Below are 22,500 nucleotides of genomic sequence, written 5' to 3' on the forward strand. Positions count from 1 at the left end.
CCTACCCACTCCTACAGTCCTTATGTGAGTTGTCCAACCCACTCCTACAGTCCTTATCTGAGTTATCCAACCCACTCCTACAGTCATTATCTGAGTTAACCAACCCACTCCTACAGTCATTATCTGAGTTGTCCTACTCACTCCTACAGTCCTTATGTGACATCTGAAGTCCTTATGTACAGTATTTGATAACCGACACATTGACACTGGGAGCTTGTCAACTTTGATGTTAAGACACATAGATTGGGGAAATGATTAACGTTTGATCTCAGTGTGGGGGGTAAGACCTTGATCTTCTTATTGAGAAGACAGCGATGGTATAAAACGTTTGACATCTGATCTAAGTTTTTTTGAGAAGACAGTGATGTTTAGAATATAATGTTGTGGTTAGAAGACAGTGATGGTTAGAAGACAGTGATGGTTAGAAGACAGTGATGGTTAGAAGACAGTGATGTTTAGTAGACAGTGATGGTTAGAAGACAGTGATGGTTAGAAGACAGTGATGTTTAGAAGACAGTGATGTTTAGAAGACAGTGATGTTTAGAAGACAGTGATGGTTAGAAGACAGTGATGGTTAGAAGACAGTGATGGTTAGAAGACAGTGATGGTTAGAAGACAGTGATGGTTAGAAGACAGTGATGGTTAGAAGACAGTGATGGTTAGAAGACAGTGATGTTTAGAATATAATGTTGAGTTATTTACTCCTCTTCAGATTGGATTGTGGAACTCCAACAATGGCCTTAACCTTACGGAAAGCCTGAAGGATACGGGGACTAACATCACAGATTCTATGGCCAACAGGACTCTGGTCGTCACTACTATCCTGGTACGTCAAGTCTCAGGGGTCACAACATACTTAAGAAGATTAAAACAATATAAAAATTGAATTGAAACAATTGGGGAGCAAATAGTCCACAGAAAATAGTCCAAATAGTTACTTGGTAGTCTTATAGTCCAAATAGTCACTGGGTAGTCCAATAGTCCAAATAGTCACTGCGTAGTCCAATAGTCCAAATAGTCACTGGGTAGTCTTATAGTCCAAATAGTCACCAGGTAGTCCAATAGTCCAAATAGTCACTGGGTAGTCCAATAGTCCAAATAGTCACTGGGTAGTCCAATAGTCCAAATAGACACTGGGTAGTCCAATTGTCCAAATAGTCACCAGGTAGTCCAATAGTCCAAATAGTTACTGGGTAGTCCAATAGTCCAAATAGTTACTGGGTAGTCAAATAGTCCAAATAGTCACTGGGTAGTCCAATAGTCCAAATAGTCACCACGTAGTCCAATAGTCCAAATAGTCACCAGGTAGTCCAATAGTCCAAATAGTCACCAGGTAGTCTTATAGTCCAAATAGTCACTGGGTAGTCCAATAGTCCAAATAATCACTGGGTAGTCCAATAGTCCAAATAGTCACTGGGTAGTCCAATAGTCCAAATAGTCACTGGGTAGTCCAATAGTCCAAATAGTCACTGGGTAGTCTTATAGTCCAAATAGTCACTGGGTAGTCTTATAGTCCAAATAGTCACTGGGTAGTCCAATAGTCCAAATAGACACTGGGTAGTCCAATAGTCCAAATAGTCACTGGGTAGTCTTATAGTCCAAATAGTCACTGGGTAGTCTTATAGTCCAAATAGTCACTGGGTAGTCTTATAGTCCAAATAGTCACTGGGTAGTCTTATAGTCCAAATAGTCACTGGGTAGTCCAATAGTCCAAATAGTCACTGGGTAGTCCAATAGTCCAAATAGTCACCAGGTAGTCCAATAGTCCAAATAGTCACCAGGTAGTCTTATAGTCCAAATAGTCACCAGGTAGTCTTATAGTCCAAATAGTCACTGGGTAGTCCAATAGTCCAAATAGTCACTGGGTAGTCCAATAGTCCAAATAGTCACTGGGTAGTCTTATAGTCCAAATAGTTACTGGGTAGTCCAATAGTCCAAATAGTCACTGGGTAGTCCAATAGTCCAAATAGTCACTGGGTAGTCTTATAGTCCAAATAGTCACCAGGTAGTCTTATAGTCCAAATAGTCACTGGGTAGTCCAATAGTCCAAATAGTCACTGGGTAGTCTTATAGTCCAAATAGTCACTGGGTAGTCCAATAGTCCAAATAGTCACTGGGTAGTCCAATAGTCCAAATAGTCACTGGGTAGTCTTATAGTCCAAATAGTCACTGGGTAGTCCAATAGTCCAAATAGTCACTGGGTAGTCTTATAGTCCAAATAGTCACCGGGTAGTCTTATAGTCCAAATAGTCACTGGGTAGTCCAATAGTCCAAATAGTCACTGGGTAGTCTTATAGTCCAAATAGTCACTGGGTAGTCCAAGTCCAAATAGTCACCAGGTAGTCTTATAGTCCAAATAGTCACTGGGTAGTCCAATAGTCCAAATAGTTACTTGGTAGTCTTATAGTCCAAATAGTCACTTGGTAGTCTTATAGTCCAAATAGTCACCAGGTAGTCTTATAGTCCAAATAGTCACCAGGTAGTCCAATAGTCCAAATAGTCACCAGGTAGTCCAATAGTCCAAATAGTCACTTGGTAGTCCAATAGTCCAAATAGTTACTTGGTAGTCTAATAGTCCAAATAGTCACTGGGTAGTCTAATAGTCCAAATAGTCATAGGTGATAACTCAATAGTCACTGGGTAGTCTAATAGTCCAAATAGTCACTTGGTAGTCCAATAGTCCAAATAGTCACTGGGTAGTCCAATAGTCCAAATAGTCACTGGGTAGTCCAATAGTCCAAATAGTCACTGGGTAGTCCAATAGTCCAAATAGTCACTGGGTAGTCCAATAGTCCAAATAGTCACCAGGTAGTCCAATAGTCCAAATAGTCACTGGGTAGTCCAATAGTCCAAATAGTCACCAGGTAGTCCAATAGTCCAAATAGTCACCAGGTAGTCTTATAGTCCAAATAGTCACCAGGTAGTCTTATAGTCCAAATAGTCACTGGGTAGTCCAATAGTCCAAATAGTCACCAGGTAGTCTTATAGTCCAAATAGTCACTGGGTAGTCCAATAGTCCAAATAGTCACTGGGTAGTCCAATAGTCCAAATAGTCACCAGGTAGTCTTATAGTCCAAATAGTCACTGGGTAGTCCAATAGTCCAAATAGTCACTGGGTAGTCCAATAGTCCAAATAGTCACTGGGTAGTCCAATAGTCCAAATAGTCACTGGGTAGTCTTATAGTCCAAATAGTCACTGGGTAGTCCAATAGTCCAAATAGTCACTGGGTAGTCCAATAGTCCAAATAGTCACTGGGTAGTCTTATAGTCCAAATAGTTACTGGGTAGTCCAATAGTCCAAATAGTCACTGGGTAGTCCAATAGTCCAAATAGTCACTGGGTAGTCTTATAGTCCAAATAGTCACTGGGTAGTCCAATAGTCCAAATAGTTACTGGGTAGTCCAATAGTCCAAATAGTCACTGGGTAGTCTTATAGTCCAAATAGTCACCAGGTAGTCTTATAGTCCAAATAGTCACTGGGTAGTCCAATAGTCCAAATAGTCACTGGGTAGTCTTATAGTCCAAATAGTCACTGGGTAGTCCAATAGTCCAAATAGTCACTGGGTAGTCCAATAGTCCAAATAGTCACTTGGTAGTCTTATAGTCTAAATAGTCACTGGGTAGTCTTATAGTCCAAATAGTCACTGGGTAGTCCAATAGTCCAAATAGTCACTGGGTAGTCTTATAGTCCAAATAGTCACTGGGTAGTCCAAGTCCAAATAGTCACCAGGTAGTCTTATAGTCCAAATAGTCACTGGGTAGTCCAATAGTCCAAATAGTTACTTGGTAGTCTTATAGTCCAAATAGTCACTTGGTAGTCTTATAGTCCAAATAGTCACCAGGTAGTCTTATAGTCCAAATAGTCACCAGGTAGTCCAATAGTCCAAATAGTCACCAGGTAGTCCAATAGTCCAAATAGTCACTTGGTAGTCCAATAGTCCAAATAGTTACTTGGTAGTCTAATAGTCCAAATAGTCACTGGGTAGTCTAATAGTCCAAATAGTCATAGGTGATAACTCAATAGTCACTGGGTAGTCTTATAGTCCAAATAGTCACCAGGTAGTCTTATAGTCCAAATAGTCACCAGGTAGTCCAATAGTCCAAATAGTCACTGGGTAGTCCAATAGTCCAAATAGTCACTGGGTAGTCCAATAGTCCAAATAGTCACCAGGTAGTCCAATAGTCCAAATAGTCACCAGGTAGTCTTATAGTCCAAATAGTCACCAGGTAGTCTTATAGTCCAAATAGTCACTGGGTAGTCCAATAGTCCAAATAGTCACTGGGTAGTCCAATAGTCCAAATAGTCACTGGGTAGTCTTATAGTCCAAATAGTTACTGGGTAGTCTAATAGTCCAAATAGTCACTGGGTAGTCCAATACTCCAAATAGTCACTGGGTAGTCTTATAGTCCAAATAGTCACTGGGTAGTCCAATAGTCCAAATAGTTACTGGGTAGTCCAATAGTCCAAATAGTCACTGGGTAGTCTTATAGTCCAAATAGTCACCAGGTAGTCTTATAGTCCAAATAGTCACTGGGTAGTCCAATAGTCCAAATAGTCACTGGGTAGTCTTATAGTCCAAATAGTCACTGGGTAGTCCAATAGTCCAAATAGTCACTGGGTAGTCCAATAGTCCAAATAGTCACTGGGTAGTCTTATAGTCCAAATAGTCACTGGGTAGTCCAATAGTCCAAATAGTCACTGGGTAGTCTTATAGTCCAAATAGTCACTGGGTAGTCTTATAGTCCAAATAGTCACTGGGTAGTCCAATAGTCCAAATAGTCACTGGGTAGTCTTATAGTCCAAATAGTCACTGGGTAGTCCAAGTCCAAATAGTCACCAGGTAGTCTTATAGTCCAAATAGTCACTGGGTAGTCCAATAGTCCAAATAGTTACTTGGTAGTCTTATAGTCCAAATAGTCACTTGGTAGTCTTATAGTCCAAATAGTCACCAGGTAGTCTTATAGTCCAAATAGTCACCAGGTAGTCCAATAGTCCAAATAGTCACTTGGTAGTCCAATAGTCCAAATAGTTACTTGGTAGTCTAATAGTCCAAATAGTCACTGGGTAGTCTAATAGTCCAAATAGTCATAGGTGATAACTCAATAGTCACTGGGTAGTCTTATAGTCCAAATAGTCACTGGGTAGTCCAATAGTCCAAATAGTCACTGGGTAGTCCAATAGTCCAAATAGTCACTGGGTAGTCCAATAGTCCAAATAGTCACTGGGTAGTCCAATAGTCCAAATAGTCAATGGGTAGTCCAATAGTCCAAATAGTCACTGGGTAGTCCAATAGTCCAAATAGTCACTGGGTAGTCCAATAGTCCAAATAGTCACCAGGTAGTCCAATAGTCCAAATAGTCACCAGGTAGTCTTATAGTCCAAATAGTCACCAGGTAGTCTTATAGTCCAAATAGTCACTGGGTAGTCCAATAGTCCAAATAGTCACTGGGTAGTCTTATAGTCCAAATAGTCACTGGGTAGTCCAATAGTCCAAATAGTCACTGGGTAGTCCAATAGTCCAAATAGTCACCAGGTAGTCTTATAGTCCAAATAGTCACTGGGTAGTCCAATAGTCCAAATAGTCACTGGGTAGTCCAATAGTCCAAATAGTCACTGGGTAGTCCAATAGTCCAAATAGTCACTGGGTAGTCTTATAGTCCAAATAGTCACTGGGTAGTCCAATAGTCCAAATAGTCACTGGGTAGTCCAATAGTCCAAATAGTCACTGGGTAGTCTTATAGTCCAAATAGTTACTGGGTAGTCCAATAGTCCAAATAGTCACTGGGTAGTCCAATAGTCCAAATAGTCACTGGGTAGTCTTATAGTCCAAATAGTCACTGGGTAGTCCAATAGTCCAAATAGTTACTGGGTAGTCCAATAGTCCAAATAGTCACTGGGTAGTCTTATAGTCCAAATAGTCACCAGGTAGTCTTATAGTCCAAATAGTCACTGGGTAGTCCAATAGTCCAAATAGTCACTGGGTAGTCTTATAGTCCAAATAGTCACTGGGTAGTCCAATAGTCCAAATAGTCACTGGGTAGTCCAATAGTCCAAATAGTCACTGGGTAGTCTTATAGTCCAAATAGTCACTGGGTAGTCTTATAGTCCAAATAGTCACTGGGTCGTCCAATAGTCCAAATAGTCACTGGGTAGTCTTATAGTCCAAATAGTCACTGGGTAGTCCAAGTCCAAATAGTCACCAGGTAGTCTTATAGTCCAAATAGTCACTGGGTAGTCCAATAGTCCAAATAGTTACTTGGTAGTCTTATAGTCCAAATAGTCACTTGGTAGTCTTATAGTCCAAATAGTCACCAGGTAGTCTTATAGTCCAAATAGTCACCAGGTAGTCCAATAGTCCAAATAGTCACTTGGTAGTCCAATAGTCCAAATAGTTACTTGGTAGTCTAATAGTCCAAATAGTCACTGGGTAGTCTAATAGTCCAAATAGTCATAGGTGATAACTCAATAGTCACTGGGTAGTCTTATAGTCCAAATAGTCACCAGGTAGTCTTATAGTCCAAATAGTCACCAGGTAGTCCAATAGTCCAAATAGTCACTGGGTAGTCCAATAGTCCAAATAGTCACTGGGTAGTCCAATAGTCCAAATAGTCACCAGGTAGTCCAATAGTCCAAATAGTCACCAGGTAGTCTTATAGTCCAAATAGTCACCAGGTAGTCTTATAGTCCAAATAGTCACTGGGTAGTCCAATAGTCCAAATAGTCACTGGGTAGTCCAATAGTCCAAATAGTCACTGGGTAGTCTTATAGTCCAAATAGTTACTGGGTAGTCTAATAGTCCAAATAGTCACTGGGTAGTCCAATACTCCAAATAGTCACTGGGTAGTCTTATAGTCCAAATAGTCACTGGGTAGTCCAATAGTCCAAATAGTTACTGGGTAGTCCAATAGTCCAAATAGTCACTGGGTAGTCTTATAGTCCAAATAGTCACTGGGTAGTCCAATAGTCCAAATAGTCACTGGGTAGTCTTATAGTCCAAATAGTCACTGGGTAGTCCAATAGTCCAAATAGTCACTGGGTAGTCCAATAGTCCAAATAGTCACTGGGTAGTCTTATAGTCCAAATAGTCACTGGGTAGTCCAATAGTCCAAATAGTCACTGGGTAGTCTTATAGTCCAAATAGTCACTGGGTAGTCTTATAGTCCAAATAGTCACTGGGTAGTCCAATAGTCCAAATAGTCACTGGGTAGTCTTATAGTCCAAATAGTCACTGGGTAGTCCAAGTCCAAATAGTCACCAGGTAGTCTTATAGTCCAAATAGTCACTGGGTAGTCCAATAGTCCAAATAGTTACTTGGTAGTCTTATAGTCCAAATAGTCACTTGGTAGTCTTATAGTCCAAATAGTCACCAGGTAGTCTTATAGTCCAAATAGTCACCAGGTAGTCCAATAGTCCAAATAGTCACTTGGTAGTCCAATAGTCCAAATAGTTACTTGGTAGTCTAATAGTCCAAATAGTCACTGGGTAGTCTAATAGTCCAAATAGTCATAGGTGATAACTCAATAGTCACTGGGTAGTCTTATAGTCCAAATAGTCACTGGGTAGTCCAAGTCCAAATAGTCACCAGGTAGTCTTATAGTCCAAATAGTCACTGGGTAGTCCAATAGTCCAAATAGTTACTTGTTAGTCTTATAGTCCAAATAGTCACTTGGTAGTCTTATAGTCCAAATAGTCACCAGGTAGTCTTATAGTCCAAATAGTCACCAGGTAGTCCAATAGTCCAAATAGTCAAGTGGTAGTCCAATAGTCCAAATAGTTACTTGGTAGTCTAATAGTCCAAATAGTCACTGGGTAGTCTAATAGTCCAAATAGTCATAGGTGATAACTCAATAGTCACTGGGTAGTCTTATAGTCCAAATAGTCACTGGGTAGTCCAAGTCCAAATAGTTATGTGAAGTAGTTTGATAGTCCAAATAGTTCATAGAGAATAGTCCAATAGTCCGAATAGTCATAGGTGATAACTCGATAGTCACTGGGTAGTCCGAATAGTCATAGGTGATAACTCGATAGTCACTGGGTACTCCAGATAGTTATAGGTGATAACTCGATAGTCACTGGGTAGTCCGAATAGTCATAGGTGATAACTCGATAGTCACTGGGTAGTCCGAATAGTCATAGGTGATAACTCGATAGTCACTGGGTACTCCAGATAGTTATAGGTGATAACTCGATAGTCACTGGGTAGTCCGAATAGTCATAGGTGATAACTCGATAGTCACTGGGTAGTCCGAATAGTCATAGGTGATAACTCGATAGTCACTGGGTAGTCCGAATAGTCATAGGTGATAACTCGATAGTCACTGGGTAGTCCGAATAGTCATAGGTGATAACTCGATAGTCACTGGGTAGTCCGAATAGTCATAGGTGATAACTCGATAGTCACTGGGTAGTCCGAATAGTCATAGGTGATAACTCGATAGTCACTGGGTACTCCAGATAGTTATAGGTGATAACTCGATAGTCACTGGGTAGTCCGAATAGTCATAGGTGATAACTCGATAGTCACTGGGTAGTCCGAATAGTCATAGGTGATAACTCGATAGTCACTGGGTAGTCCGAATAGTCATAGGTGATAACTCGATAGTCACTGGGTAGTCCGAATAGTCATAGGTGATAACTCGATAGTCACTGGGTAGTCCGAATAGTCATAGGTGAGAACTCGATAGTCACTGGGTAGTCCGAATAGTCATAGGTGATAACTCGATAGTCACTGGGTAGTCCGAATAGTCATAGGTGATAACTCGATAGTCACTGGGTAGTCCGAATAGTCATAGCGTAGCAGCCCTTATTATCGGGAAAATCAACAACGTTTAAGAAATATATTATCTTCAACTGTGTTATCTTGTGATCAAACCATCAATGTTTTGTTATTATTGGTGTCGTAAAAATGTTAGCTAACGGGTTAGCAATTAGCATGTTTGAAATTTCAGTGGAAGTACTACTACTACAAGCTTCTTGATAAGTGGTTTAGCTAAAAAATACGGTCCGTATTTATCGGCATATGGGCTCAGTTATTGGCTACCTTACTATTTTGTTCAATTACAAGAAGGATGTTCAGGTTGTGTCTTGTAATGGTTCTCATCCAAGCCTGTAAGTTCGTCTCATTATATGATCTATGTTATTGTAGTTTAACAACTTAAAGATATATATACGTATAGTTTTGTTCAAAAAGAGCCACCAACCTCATATCCGAAGTGTTTACTAGATAAGTTAGTTGACTAACGTTAGTTGGCTAGCCTTCCGTTAGCTATATTTCAGAGGTAAAAAGTTTAGATATTAAATGACGAGTGTCATATTTTACAATATACAGCCTGTCCCACAACTTGTGTATGTATATAACTTTTTTGAAAACTCTCAAAACTTAATTTAACTTAACTTAACCTTAACCTAACTTAATTTACCTAATTTACAATGAACATTGGTAGTCAGCTAGCTAGATGGGTGTCTTTAGTCGCAAAACGTACCGTTATTTTCTAGTCCATTTAAATGTTTAGCTCGAGGTGATTTAATCCTCTAACGGCTAGAGATTATCCGAAATTAGGGGGTGTCCGATGGGGGTGTCCGATGTTGGGGAAAATTAGCTATGAGTCCAGCATTCCAAATATCCATATGAAATAGTCCAATAGTACAAATAGTCACCGGGGATAGTCCAGTAGTCCATATATAATAGTCCAATAGTCTTCGTAGTTATATACTAATAGTTTGATAGTCCAATAGTCCAGAGGGAATAGTCCAATTGTCCAATTAGCAATAGGAGATAGTCCAATATTGCAAACAGCCCACAGGAAATAGTCCAATAGTTCAAATAGTCACAGTAAGATACACAACGTCAGTTGGAGAGGGTAGTTGGAGCGGGTAGTTGGAGAGGGTGGTTGGAGCGGGTAGTTGGAGCGGGTAGTTGGAGCGGGTAGTTGGAGAGGGTAGTTGGAGCGGGTAGTTGGAGAGGGTAGTTGGAGCGGGTAGTTGGAGCGGGTAGTTGGAAAAGGTAGTTGGAGCGGGTGGTTGGAGCGGGTAGTTGGAGCGGGTAGTTGGAGCGGGTAGTTGGAGCGGGTAGTTGGAGCGGGTAGTTGGAGCGGGTAGTTGTAGAGGGTAGTTGGAGCGGGTAGTTGGAGCGGGTGGTTGGAGCGGGTGGTTGGAGAGGGTGGTTGGAGCGGGTAGTTGGAGCGGGTAGTTGGAGCGGGTAGTTGGAGCGGGTAGTTGGAGCGGGTAGTTGGAGCGGGTAGTTGGAGAGGGTAGTTGGAGATCTACTATCTTTTCTCAATCCAAACTAAGAAACCACATGGTCTACTAATGGTGTACGTTCATACAGAGAAATTGACAACTCTATCACCTCATCTCACAGGAAAACCCTTACGTCATGTATAAGAAGTCTGACAAGCCTCTCTACGGTAACGACCGGTTCGAAGGTTACTGCCTGGACCTACTGAAGGAGCTGTCCAACATCCTGGGATTTGCCTACGAGGTTAAACTGGTATCTGACGGGAAGTATGGCGCTCAAAACGATAAGGGAGAATGGAACGGCATGGTGCGGGAACTCATAGACCATGTGAGTCACTTGCCTGTACCAGGAGAGAGACAGAACGAGGAAATGTTTTACTCTATGGAAAAGAAAGAGACAAGGGAATGTACATTTACGGTAGATGCCTATCACTTGCTGTCACACAGCACAGTAGAGTGCAGGTACAGTACAGGTGTATGGCTCACATGAGTGGATGAGTTCCCCCACTGGACTGTACTGTGAATATGGTCAATTAACATTTATGGTAATTGCTACTAGTGGCAGATACAATAACTAGTTGATGTAGTTCAGAGCTGCCCAACCCTGTTCCTGGAGAGACCCTCCTGTAGGTTTTAACTCCAACCCTGTTCCTGGAGAGAAACCCTCCTGTAGGTTTTAACTCCAACCCTGTTCCTAGAGAGAGACCCTCCTGTAGGTTTTAACTCCAACCCTGTTCCTGGAGAGATACCCTCCTGTAGGTTTTAACTCCAACCCTGTTCCTGGAGAGAAACCCTCCTGTAGGTTTTAACTCCAACCCTGTTCCCGGAGAGAGACCCTCCTGTAGGTTTTAACTCCAACCCTGTTCCTAGAGAGATACCCTCCTGTAGGTTTTAACTCCAACCCTGTTCCTAGAGAGAGACCCTCCTGTAGGTTTTAACTCCAACCCTGTTCCTGGAGAGAGACCCTCCTGTAGGTTTTAACTCCAACCCTGTTCCTGGAGAGATACCCTCCTGTAGGTTTTAACTCCAACCCTGTTCCTGGAGAGATACCCTCCTGTAGGTTTTAACTCCAACCCTGTTCCTGGAGAGATACCCTCCTGTAGGTTTTAACTCCAACCCTGTTCCCGGAGAGAGACCCTCCTGTAGGTTTTAACTCCAACCCTGTTCCTGGAGAGATACTCCTCCTGTAGGTTTTAACTCCAACCTTGTTCCTGGAGATACCCTCCTGTAGGTTTTAACTCCAACCCTGTTCCTGGAGAGATACCCTCCTGTAGGTTTTAACTCCAACCCTGTTCCTGGAGAGAACCCCTCCAGTAGGTTTAAACTCCAACCCTGTTCCTGGAGAGAGACCCTCCTGTAGGTTTAAACTCCAACCCTGTTCCTGGAGAGATACCCTCCTGTAGGTTTTAACTCCAACCCTGTTCCTGGAGAGAGACCCTCCTGTAGGTTTTAACTCCAACCCTGTTCCTGGAGAGATACTCCTCCTGTAGGTTTTAACTCCAACCCTGTTCCTGGAGAGAGACCCTCCTGTAGGTTTTAACTCCAACCCTGTTCCTGGAGAGATACCCTCCTGTAGGTTTTAACTCCAACCCTGTTCCCGGAGAGAGACCCTCCTGTAGGTTTTAACTCCAACCCTGTTCCTGGAGAGAGACCCTCCTGTAGGTTTAAACTCCAACCCTGTTCCTGGAGAGATACCCTCCTGTAGGTTTAAACTCCAACCCTGTTCCTGGAGAGAGACCCTCCTGTAGGTTTAAACTCCAACCCTGTTCCTGGAGAGAGACCCTCCTGTAGGTTTTAACTCCAACCCTGTTCCCGGAGGCTACATTCCTGTAGGTTTTAACCAACAGGAATGTAGCTGTTCCAGGAACAGGGTCAGCCAGGCCTGATGCAATTCCTATAGAACCTGCTCTGCCTATGACAGGTAGCAGACCTGGCTGGGGCCACACTGATTAGCCCTGATGTAATTTCTGTATTAACCTGCTCTGTCTATGACAGGTAGCAGACCTGGCTGTGGCTCCTCTGACCATCACCTATGTGAGAGAGAAGGTGATAGACTTCTCTAAGCCCTTCATGACTCTGGGCATCAGTATCCTGTACCACAAACCCAACGGCACCAACCCCGGAGTGTTCTCCTTCCTCAACCCCCTGTCTCCTGACATCTGGATGTATGTACTACTGGCCTGCCTCGGAGTCAGCTGTGTCCTGTTTGTCATCGCCAGGTAAGGGGTTAGAGGTCAGGGGTCAGGAGTCACGGGTTAGGGGTTAGGGTGAACACTGTCTCCTGACATCTGGATGTATGTACTACTGGCCTGCACTGGAGTCAGCTGTGTCCTGTTTGTCATCGCCAGGTAAGGGGTCAGAGGTCAGGGGTCAGGAGTCACGGGTTAGGGGTTAGGGTGAACACTGTCTCCTGACATCTGGATGTATGTACTACTGGCCTGCCTTGGAGTCAGCTGTGTCCTGTTTGTCATCGCCAGGTAAGGGGTCAGGGGTTAGGGGTTAGGGGTCACGGGTTAGGGGTTAGGGTGAACACTGTCTCCTGACATCTGGATGTATGTACTACTGGCCTGCACTGGAGTCAGCTGTGTCCTGTTTGTCATCGCCAGGTCAGGGGTCAGAGGTTAGGGGTCACGGGTTAGGGTGAACACTGTCTCCTGACATTTGGATGTACAGGTTTACTGTCAAAATAAAAGCAACACTTGACTAAATGAGGGTTCTGACGGTTCTGTTCTGGTGTGGGGTGCATTTTCCTGGTGGGGTTTGGGTCCCCCTTAGAGGGCAGAGTAAATGCCAATAAATACACAGCCATTCTGAGTGATCACCTTCAACCAGGTCTCCCGAGTGGCGCTGCGGTCTAAGGCACTGCGTCTCAGTGCAAGAGGCGTCACTACAGTCCCTGGTTTGAATCCAGGCTGTATCACATCCGGCCGTGATTGTGAGTCCCATAGGGTGGCGAACAATTGGCCCAGCGTTGTCCGGGTGTGGCTGGGGTAGGCCGTCATTGTAAATAAGAATTTCTTCTTAACTGACTTGCTTATTAAAAATAAAGTTAAATATATCTATATTTTTAAAGCATTACAATGCCCCCAGCCAAAGGGTACAAGTGGTCACTGAAAGGTTTGATGAGCATGAAAACGATGTGAACCATATGACACGGACACTGTCGTGTAATCAAACTTGTCTGTACGTGAGTAAAATATTCAAATTCAAATTCAAGCTGCTTTATTGGCATGAAAAACATTTTGTCAATATTGCCAAAGCAACAATGTATACAATATACATTGTAATAAAATTATACACAATAACAAATAATAATATAAAATGGCAGTAAATAAATAACTACTAACGGTATATCTTTATGAAGGCACATGTATTGCTAACTTGACGTTGCGTCACGTTTACAAGCCACCTGAGAGAGAGATGCTTTTCCTCATCAACCCCTACATTCCCACCGGCCCTCATTAGCATATGACCAATCAGGATGCAATATGCAAATAACCCCACATCTCCCCTTTTCAGAGAACAACGGGTAGTGTCTTTGTCTCGACAGACGTCAAGGGATTATTCTGCCCTTATGTCGGTAGGTCTGTTCCTGCCTAGTTCTTCTGGAACATTTCAACATAGTCATGAATGTAAAATATTTTCTGTAAACTTTAACCCAAAATGCATCTCTCATTTCTTTTAACACAAATCTAAGTTACAAGTGAAACAACTTGTAGTTTTATCTTAAAACTTGTTCTGGATGTAGAGCAGATACATCCTGGATATCCTTTGGGTGTCGGTGGTTATGGCAACGCGGTGTGTCGGAGTGAGGAAGACTCAAATCTTCTGCTGCGAAAGTGTTGGTTGTTCTCAGGTCAGTCCATATGGATGAAGTGATGTCTGTTTCTACAGACAGACCCGGTGGGGCACTTACACCATCGTGGTGCTATAGGTTTTCCCTCAGCACTGTTCCTGTGACTCTGTGACGCTTTCTGAAGCGTTGCTCTGATCCTTACTCATTCTATCCTTTTCCTTTGAGCTGACAGCTGCTGTGTTTGGGATCTCAGCCCCATTTTCAGCCCAATTTAACGCTTACGGGAGATTCTGGAGCGGTGCAAGTTTTTCACCACCGTCAACAAAACATCAAATGATGGAATTTCTTTGTGGAAGAATGGTGTCACATCCCTCCACTAGAGTTCCAGACACTTGTAGAATCTATGCCGAGGTGCATTGAAGCTGTACTGGCGGTTCGAAGTGGCCTAACGCCCTTTATGTTGGTGTTTCCTTTATTTTGGCAATTACCTGTATGTGCTTCTGACCAACCTCTGAGTCAGATGTGTAGTGTTTGTCATCGCCGGGTAGAGGTTAGGGTGTAGGGCGTAGGGTGTAAGAGTGTAGGGGTTAGGGTTTAGAGTGAACCCTATGCTTCTGGCCTGGCTCTGAGTCAGCTGTTCTCTCGTTGTCATTATCAGGTAACGAACGGCCTCTTAAAGCTGAAATATGTCACTTTTTGGGTGATCCGACCAAATTCACGTAGGAATGTGAGTTAGAGATCTGTCATTCTTATTAAAGCAAGTCTAAGAAGCGGTAGATATGTTCTATATGTGCTATTTCTATGCTTCCCGTTCTTAAAAGGGCATTCAGCAGTTGCTATATCCATTTTTGGACTTATAATTAGTGATATGTACCGATTGATCCTTGAAGGATATAACTTATAAATGCCTCATGAGCTTAGTCGTGAACTCGTGAACTCATGAACTGTCGTAACCCATCACAACCTAAAATTTAAGCTTGTTTTTCGCCAACATTTGTAAACAAAGAAAATGTAAACAAACACAATTTTTTTGTTGTGTTTGTTTAATTGAGAAGTAGGCATTGGTTTGAAGCCAAAAAAGAAAGAAAATTCACATGAGCACGTGTAACAGTTTAACTTTACGTCCGTCCCCTCGCCCATACCCGGGCGCGAACCAGGGACCCTCTGCACACATCAACACCCACGAAGCATCGTTACCCATCGCTCCACAAAGGCCGCGGGCAGCCCTTGCAGAGCAAGGGGAACCACTACTTCAAGGTCTCAAAGCGAGTGACGTAACCGATTGAAACGCTATTAGCGCGCACCACCGCTAACTAGCTAGCCATTTCACATCCGTTACACACGTACTTCACCCATGTTCTACCAAGGTTCCCTAGCACACAGCTTTGACCTACTACTGTAGCTGTGTTGGTCTATTGTACTTCAAACAATGTGTAGGCATGTTGCTTAGGATTCAAACTTTCTCAAACAGCCTAATTCATTCTCTTCATAGAAATAATGGACTTTACATTGCTTTACTTTAGTGTCCTGCTAATAAAAGGATGTACATTGCTTTCAGAATGTATTCAGACCCCTTGACTTTTTCCACATTTTGTTACGTTACAGACTTATTCTAAAATGGATTAAATAAAGAAAAAATACTCAGCAATCTACACACAATACCCCAAAATGACAAAGCGAAAACAGATTTTTATAAATTTTCACAAATCTATTAAAATGTTAAAACAGAAATACCTTATTTACATAAGTATTCAGACCCTTTGCTATGAGACTCGGAATTGAGCTTAGGTGCATCCTGTTTCCATTGATCATCCTTGAGATGTTTCTGCAACTTGGAGTCCACCTGTGGTAAATTCAATTGATTGGACATGATTGGAAAGGCACACACCTGTCTATTTAAGTTCCCACAGTTGACAGTGTATTTCAGAGCAAAAACCAAGCCGTGAGGTCGAAGGAATTGTCTGTAGAGCTCCGAGACAGGATTGTGTCGAGGCACAGATCTGGTGAAGGGTACCAAAACATTTCTGCAGCATTGAAGTTCCCCAAGAACACAGTGGCCTCCATCATTCTTAAATGGAATAAGTTTGGATCAACCAAGACTCTTCCTAGAGCTGGTCGCCCGGCCAAACTGAGCAATTGGGGGAGAAGGGCCTTGGTCAGGGAGGTGACCAAGAACCCGATGGTCACTCTGACAGAGTTCTAGAGTTCCTCTGTGGAGATGGGAGAACCTTCAGGAAGGACAACCATCTCTGCAACATTCCAACAATCAGGCCTTTATGGTAGAGTGAACAGACGGTAGCCACTCCTCAGTAAATGTCACATGACAGCCCGCTTGGAGTTTGCCAAAAGGCACCTAAAGACTCTCCGACCATGAGAAACAAGATTCATTGGTCTGATGAAACTAAGATTGAACTCTTTGGCCTGAATGTCAAACATCACGTCTGGAGGAAACCTGCACCATCCCTACTGTGAAGCATGGTGGTGGCAGAATCATGCTGAGGGATGTTTTTCAGCGGCAGGGACTGGGAGACTAGTCAGGGTTGAGGCAAAGATGAATGGAGCAAAGTACAGCAAGCTCCTTGATGAAAACCTGCTCCATAGCTCTCAGGATCTTCTCCAGGTCAACGGCGCTAAGCACACAGCCAAGATAACGCAGGACTAGCTTCGTGAAAAGTCTCTGAATGTCCTTGAGTGGCCCAGACAGAGCCTGGACTTAAACCTGATCGAACATCTCTGGAGAGACCTGAAAATAGCTGTGCAGCAACGCTCCCCAATCAACCTAACAGAGCTTGAGAGGATCTGCAGAGAAGAATGTGAGAAACTCCCCAAGTACAGGTGTGCCAAGCTTGTAGCGTCATACCCAAGAAGACTCAATGATGTAATCGCTGTCAAAGGTGTCATTATGGGTTATTGTGTGTAGATGGGTGAGAAAATATATATTTTGAATTCAGGCTGTGGAATAAGTCATGGGGTATGAATACTTTCGGAATGTCTTTGTTGTTTGTAGTTGTAGCATAGCTAACTGCAGTGTTTGTCCTGTCTGAAATCTGTCTACCTTGTCTTACTGCAGCATAGGTCTATGGCGTAGCCTACCTAGATAGTTTTCCAATGCCCATTGTATGCATTGTAAAGTAGCTAGCTAGCAGTGTGACAGTTTCCCAAAGTTTGGCGTTGGCTTTTATCCTGCTTTGAACTTATTTAGCTATCTATGTTTTGTCGAAGAATGTATGATATATTGTGGTGTGAACTGGTCATACTCGTTAGCTAACGTTGCAGCCTTTCGTTAGGCTAACGTTACCTAGATAACATTAACTAGCTATCATAACAACCAAGGACTTTCACTGTCTTATTTGTGCATGTTTGTTTGTGCTTTGATTACACGCAAGTGTCTAGGTCATCAGTTTACACATGATGACTTCAGCCTTATATGAAAAACCTTGCTTGGCTAAATATATATAGCTTTCCTTGCTTGTTGGTTAGCTACCTAGCCAACGTTAGCTCTCATCTGACTGGTATAACGTTGTGTTAGTTAGTTAGCAAGCTAGCTACCTAGCTAATCAAAACAAAACCATATTCATTGGCTTTCTTTGCCTGTTTGTTAGCTAGCTAGCTTTCAGCTGACTGGTGTTAGCTAGCTACTGAGGCTAGCTGCTGGACAAGCAACCTAATGTTAGCTAATGTGATATCTGTTTGTATTTATTGGTTAACCTCAGCTTGAATACCACCATATTGCTAGCTATCTACAATAGCCTAGGTTGGTTCGCATACACTTCTTATGACTGGCAGCCTGGTGGAAAAATTTGGAAATATATTTCATTGGATTATTGGAAATATATTTCACAGTGGTTTAGATGGTATAATGGTTCTCCCTTAAAACTTATTTGGGCTGCAAGCCCGAAGCCGGGCACAATATGACAACAGCCACTTCAAGTGCAGGGCGCGAAATTCAAAAGATATTTTTTAGAAATATTTAACTTTCACACATTAACAAGTCCAATACAGCAAATGAAAGATAAACATCTTGTGAATCCAGCTAACATGTCCGATTTTTAAAATGTTTTACAGCGAAAACACAATATAGCATTATATTAGCTTACCACAATAGCCAGAAACACAAGCCATTTACCAGCAGCAAAAGTTAGCGATCGTAACAAACCAGCAAAAGATATATAATTTTTGACTAACCTTGATAAGCTTCATCAGATGACAGTCCTATAACATCAGGTTATACATACACTTATGTTTTGTTCGAAAATGTGAATATTTAGAGCTGAAATCAGTGGTTATACATTGTGCTAACGTAGCTTCTTTTTCCCAGAATGTGCGGATATTTTTATGACACTCAACTATTCTGACCAAATAACTATTCATAAACGTTACTAAAAAATACATGTTGTATAGGAAATGATAGATACATTAGTTCTTAATGCAATCGCCATGTTAGAATTCTAAAAATAACTTCATTACGACATCCAGCTTAGCGAGAGAGTACCCAAAATCTGGGCGCAAACGACTAGTACAACATGTTCGACAGATATATGAAATAGCATCATAAAATGGGTCCTACTTTTGATGATCTTCCATCAGAATGTTGTACAAGGGGTCCTTTGTCGGGAACAATCGTTGTTTGGTTTTAGAATGTCCTCTTCTCCAGTCAATTAGCACGGAAAGCTAGCAAAGTGGCGCGAAGCTCTCCTTCGTGAACAAACACAGACAAAGCAACACGCCTAACGTCCCGAAAAAAATGCAATAATCTAATAAAACTATATTGATAAAACATACTTTACGATGATATTGTCACATTTATCAAATAAAATCAAAGCCGGAGATATTAGTCGTCTATAACGACAGCTTTACAGAAGGCAATATCAGGTCCCTTCTCGCACGTTCCAGAAAACAGGAAATTGGGGTCACGTCATGCCAAGAGCTTTTATTCGACCTCAGATCATGTTATACACTTCATTTCTTCTCTCACTGCCCGTTGACATCTAGTGGAAGGCGTATGAAGTGCATGTATACTAATAAATATCAAGCACATTTATAGGCAGGCCCTAGAACAGAGCATCGATTTCAGATTTTCCACTTCCTGTCAGGAAGTTTGCTGCAAAATGAGTTCTGTTTTACTCACAGATATAATTCAAACGGTTTTAGAAACTAGAGAGTGTTTTCTATCCAATAGTAATAATAATATGCATATTGTACGAGCAAGAATTGAGTACGAGGCCGTTTGAAATGGGCACCTTTTATCCAGGCTACTCAATACTGCCCCTGCAGCCCAAAGAGGTAATGCTTGTTTTGTGACATGAACTCAAATTAGTAGAACTTTCTGAATTTTTGCAAACCAGGAAAAGGCAGAGCGGTTTCTGCATATTTCGCTTTTAAAATGTTGGAGTGTGATTTGTGCCGCTTTTATATGCACCTGGGTGACAATGTGCTGTGAAGGACATCCTATAAGGGCTATTAGACTTACCACAGCCTCCAAAGGGAAATGGATTTAAATGCGGGTGGAAATTAATGTGTATTGCTGCAGTTATTCTGAGTGGGTCCCAAATGACATCACTTTGGGCCCTGGTCAAAAGTAGTGCACCATGTAGGGAATATGGTGTCATTTGGGACGCACTCTTTGTATTCCCTGGTTAGGGTGTACACTTTGTATTCCCTGGTTGGGGTGTACCCTTTGTATTCCCTGGTTGGGGTGTACCCTTTGTATTCCCTGGTTGGGGTGTACACTTTGTATTCCCTGGTTGGGGTGTACACTTTGTATTCCCTGGTTGGGGTGTACCCTTTGTATTCCCTGGTTGGGGTGTACCCTTTGTATTCCCTGGTTGGGGTGTACCCTTTGTATTCCCTGGTTGGGGTGTACCCTTTGTATTCCCAGGTTGGGGTGTACCCTTTGCATTCCCTGGTTGGGGTGTACCCTTTGTATTCCCTGGTTAGGGTGTACCCTTTGTATTCCCTGGTTGGGGTGTACCCTTTGTATTCCCTGGTTAGGGTGTACCCTTTGTATTCCCTGGTCGGGGTGTGTACCAGTATTTATAACAGAGACCTAAATACCTCATGATGGTTATCTGCCAGGACTCTCTTCCCTGAACCAGAGAGGACCAACACCACTTTACAACAGAATATAAAGGGATCCAACACCACTTTAGAACAGAATGTAGAGGGAACCAACACCACTTTACAACAGAATGTAGAAGGAACCAACACCACTTTACAACAGAATGTAGAAGGAACAAACACCACTTTACAACAGAATGTAGAAGGAACCAACACCACTTTACAAAATAATATAGAAGGAACAAACACCACTTTACAACAGAATGTAGAGGGAACCAACACCGCTTTACAACATAATATAGAGGGAACCAACACCACTTTACAACAGAATGTAGAAGGAACCAACACCACTTTACAACAGAATGTAGAGGGAACCAACACCACTTTACAACAGAATGTAGAAGGAACCAACACCACTTTACAACAGAATGTAGAAGGAACAAACACCACTTTACAACAGAATGTAGAAGGAACCAACACCACTTTACAACAGAATGTAGAGGGAACCAACACCACTTTACAACAGAATGTAGAAGGAACCAACACCACTTTACAACATAATATAGAAGGAACCAACACCACTTTACAACAGAATGTAGAAGGAACCAACACCACTTTACAACAGAATGTAGAGGGAACCAACACCACTTTACAACAGAATGTAGGAGGAACCAACACCACTTTACAACAGAATGTAGAGGGAACCAACACCACTTTAGAACAGAATGTAGAAGGAACCAACACCACTTTACAACAGAATATAGAAGGAACCAACACCACTTTACAACAGAATGTAGAAGGAACCAACACCACTTTACAACAGAATGTAGAGGGAACAAACACCACTTTACAACAGAATGTAGAAGGAACCAACACCACTTTACAACAGAATGTAGAGGGAACCAACACCACTTTACAACAGAATGTAGAAGGAACCAACACCACTTTACAACAGAATGTAGAAGGAACCAACACCACTTTACAACAGAATGTAGAAGGAACCAACACCACTTTACAACAGAATGTAGAGGGAACCAACACCACTTTACAACAGAATGTAGAGGGAACCAACACCACTTTACAACAGAATGTAGAAGGAACCAACACCACTTTACAACAGAATGTAGAGGGAACCAACACCACTTTACAACAGCATGTAGAAGGAACCAACACCACTTTACAACAGAATGTAGAGGGAACCAACACCACTTTACAACAGAATATAAAGGGATCCAACACCACTTTACAACAGAATGTAGAAGGAACCAACACCACTTTACAACATAATATAGAGGGAACCAACACCACTTTACAACAGAATGTAGAGGGAACCAACACCACTTTACAACAGAATGTAGAAGGAACAAACACCACTTTACAACAGAATGTAGAAGGAACCAACACCACTTTACAACATAATATAGAAGGAACCAACACCACTTTACAACAGAATGTAGAAGGAACCAACACCACTTTACAACAGAATGTAGAGGGAACCAACACCACTTTACAACAGAATGTAGAGGGAACCAACACCAGTTTACAACAGAATGTAGAAGGAACCAACACCACTTTACAACAGAATGTAGAGTGAACCAACACCACTTTACAACAGAATGTAGAAGGAACCAACACCACTTTACAACAGAATGTAGAGGGAACCAACACCACTTTACAACAGAATGTAGAAGGAACCAACACCACTTTACAACAGAATATAGAAGGAACCAACACCACTTTAGAACTGAATGTAGAAGGAACCAACACCACTTTACAACAGAATGTAGAAGGAACCAACACCACTTTACAACAGAATGTAGAAGGAACCAACACCACTTTACAGCAGAATGTAGAAGGAACCAACACCACTTTACAACAGAATGTAGAAGGAACCAACACCACTTTACAACAGAATGTAGAAGGAACCAACACCACTTTAGAACAGAATGTAGAAGGAACCAACACCACTTTACAACAGAATGTATAGGGAACCAACACCACTTTACAACAGAATGTAGAAGGAACCAACACCACTTTAGAACAGAATGTAGAAGGAACCAACACCACTTTACAACAGAATGTAGAAGGAACCAACACCACTTTACAACAGAATGTAGAAGGAACCAACACCACTTTAGAACAGAATGTAGAAGGAACCAATACCACTTTACAACAGAATGTAGAGGGAACCAACACCACTTTACAACAGAATGTAGAAGGAACCAACACCACTTTACAACAGAATGTAGAGGGAACCAACACCACTTTACAACAGAATGTAGAAGGAACCAACACCACTTTACAACAGAATATAGAAGGAACCAACACCACTTTAGAACTGAATGTAGAAGGAACCAACACCACTTTACAACAGAATGTAGAAGGAACCAACACCACTTTACAACAGAAT

The 22,500-nt window shown here is 42.1% G+C and overlaps 1 protein-coding gene across 2 annotated transcripts in view; it reads left to right on the forward strand.

Moving 5' to 3' along the window:
- Positions 1–22,500, forward strand: part of LOC129843361 (glutamate receptor ionotropic, kainate 1) — a 173,198-nt gene that overhangs the window by 142,591 nt on the left and 8,107 nt on the right. The window contains exons 10-12 of one of the 2 annotated variants that reach the window (XR_008757825.1): positions 713–826; positions 10,362–11,427; positions 11,469–11,547. Coding sequence is in view for 1 of the 2 variants with exons in the window: in XM_055912060.1 (XP_055768035.1) it covers positions 713–826; positions 10,362–10,565; positions 12,233–12,456 (542 nt within the window). In the remaining variant the exon portion in view is untranslated. Of the gene's footprint in view, positions 1–712; positions 827–10,361; positions 11,428–11,468; positions 11,548–12,232; positions 12,457–22,500 lie in introns of those variants that run through there. The other variant, XM_055912060.1, reaches the window with a different exon arrangement.

Source organism: Salvelinus fontinalis, unplaced genomic scaffold (assembly GCF_029448725.1).
Source record: "Salvelinus fontinalis isolate EN_2023a unplaced genomic scaffold, ASM2944872v1 scaffold_0126, whole genome shotgun sequence".
Classification (NCBI taxonomy): domain Eukaryota; kingdom Metazoa; phylum Chordata; class Actinopteri; order Salmoniformes; family Salmonidae; genus Salvelinus; species Salvelinus fontinalis.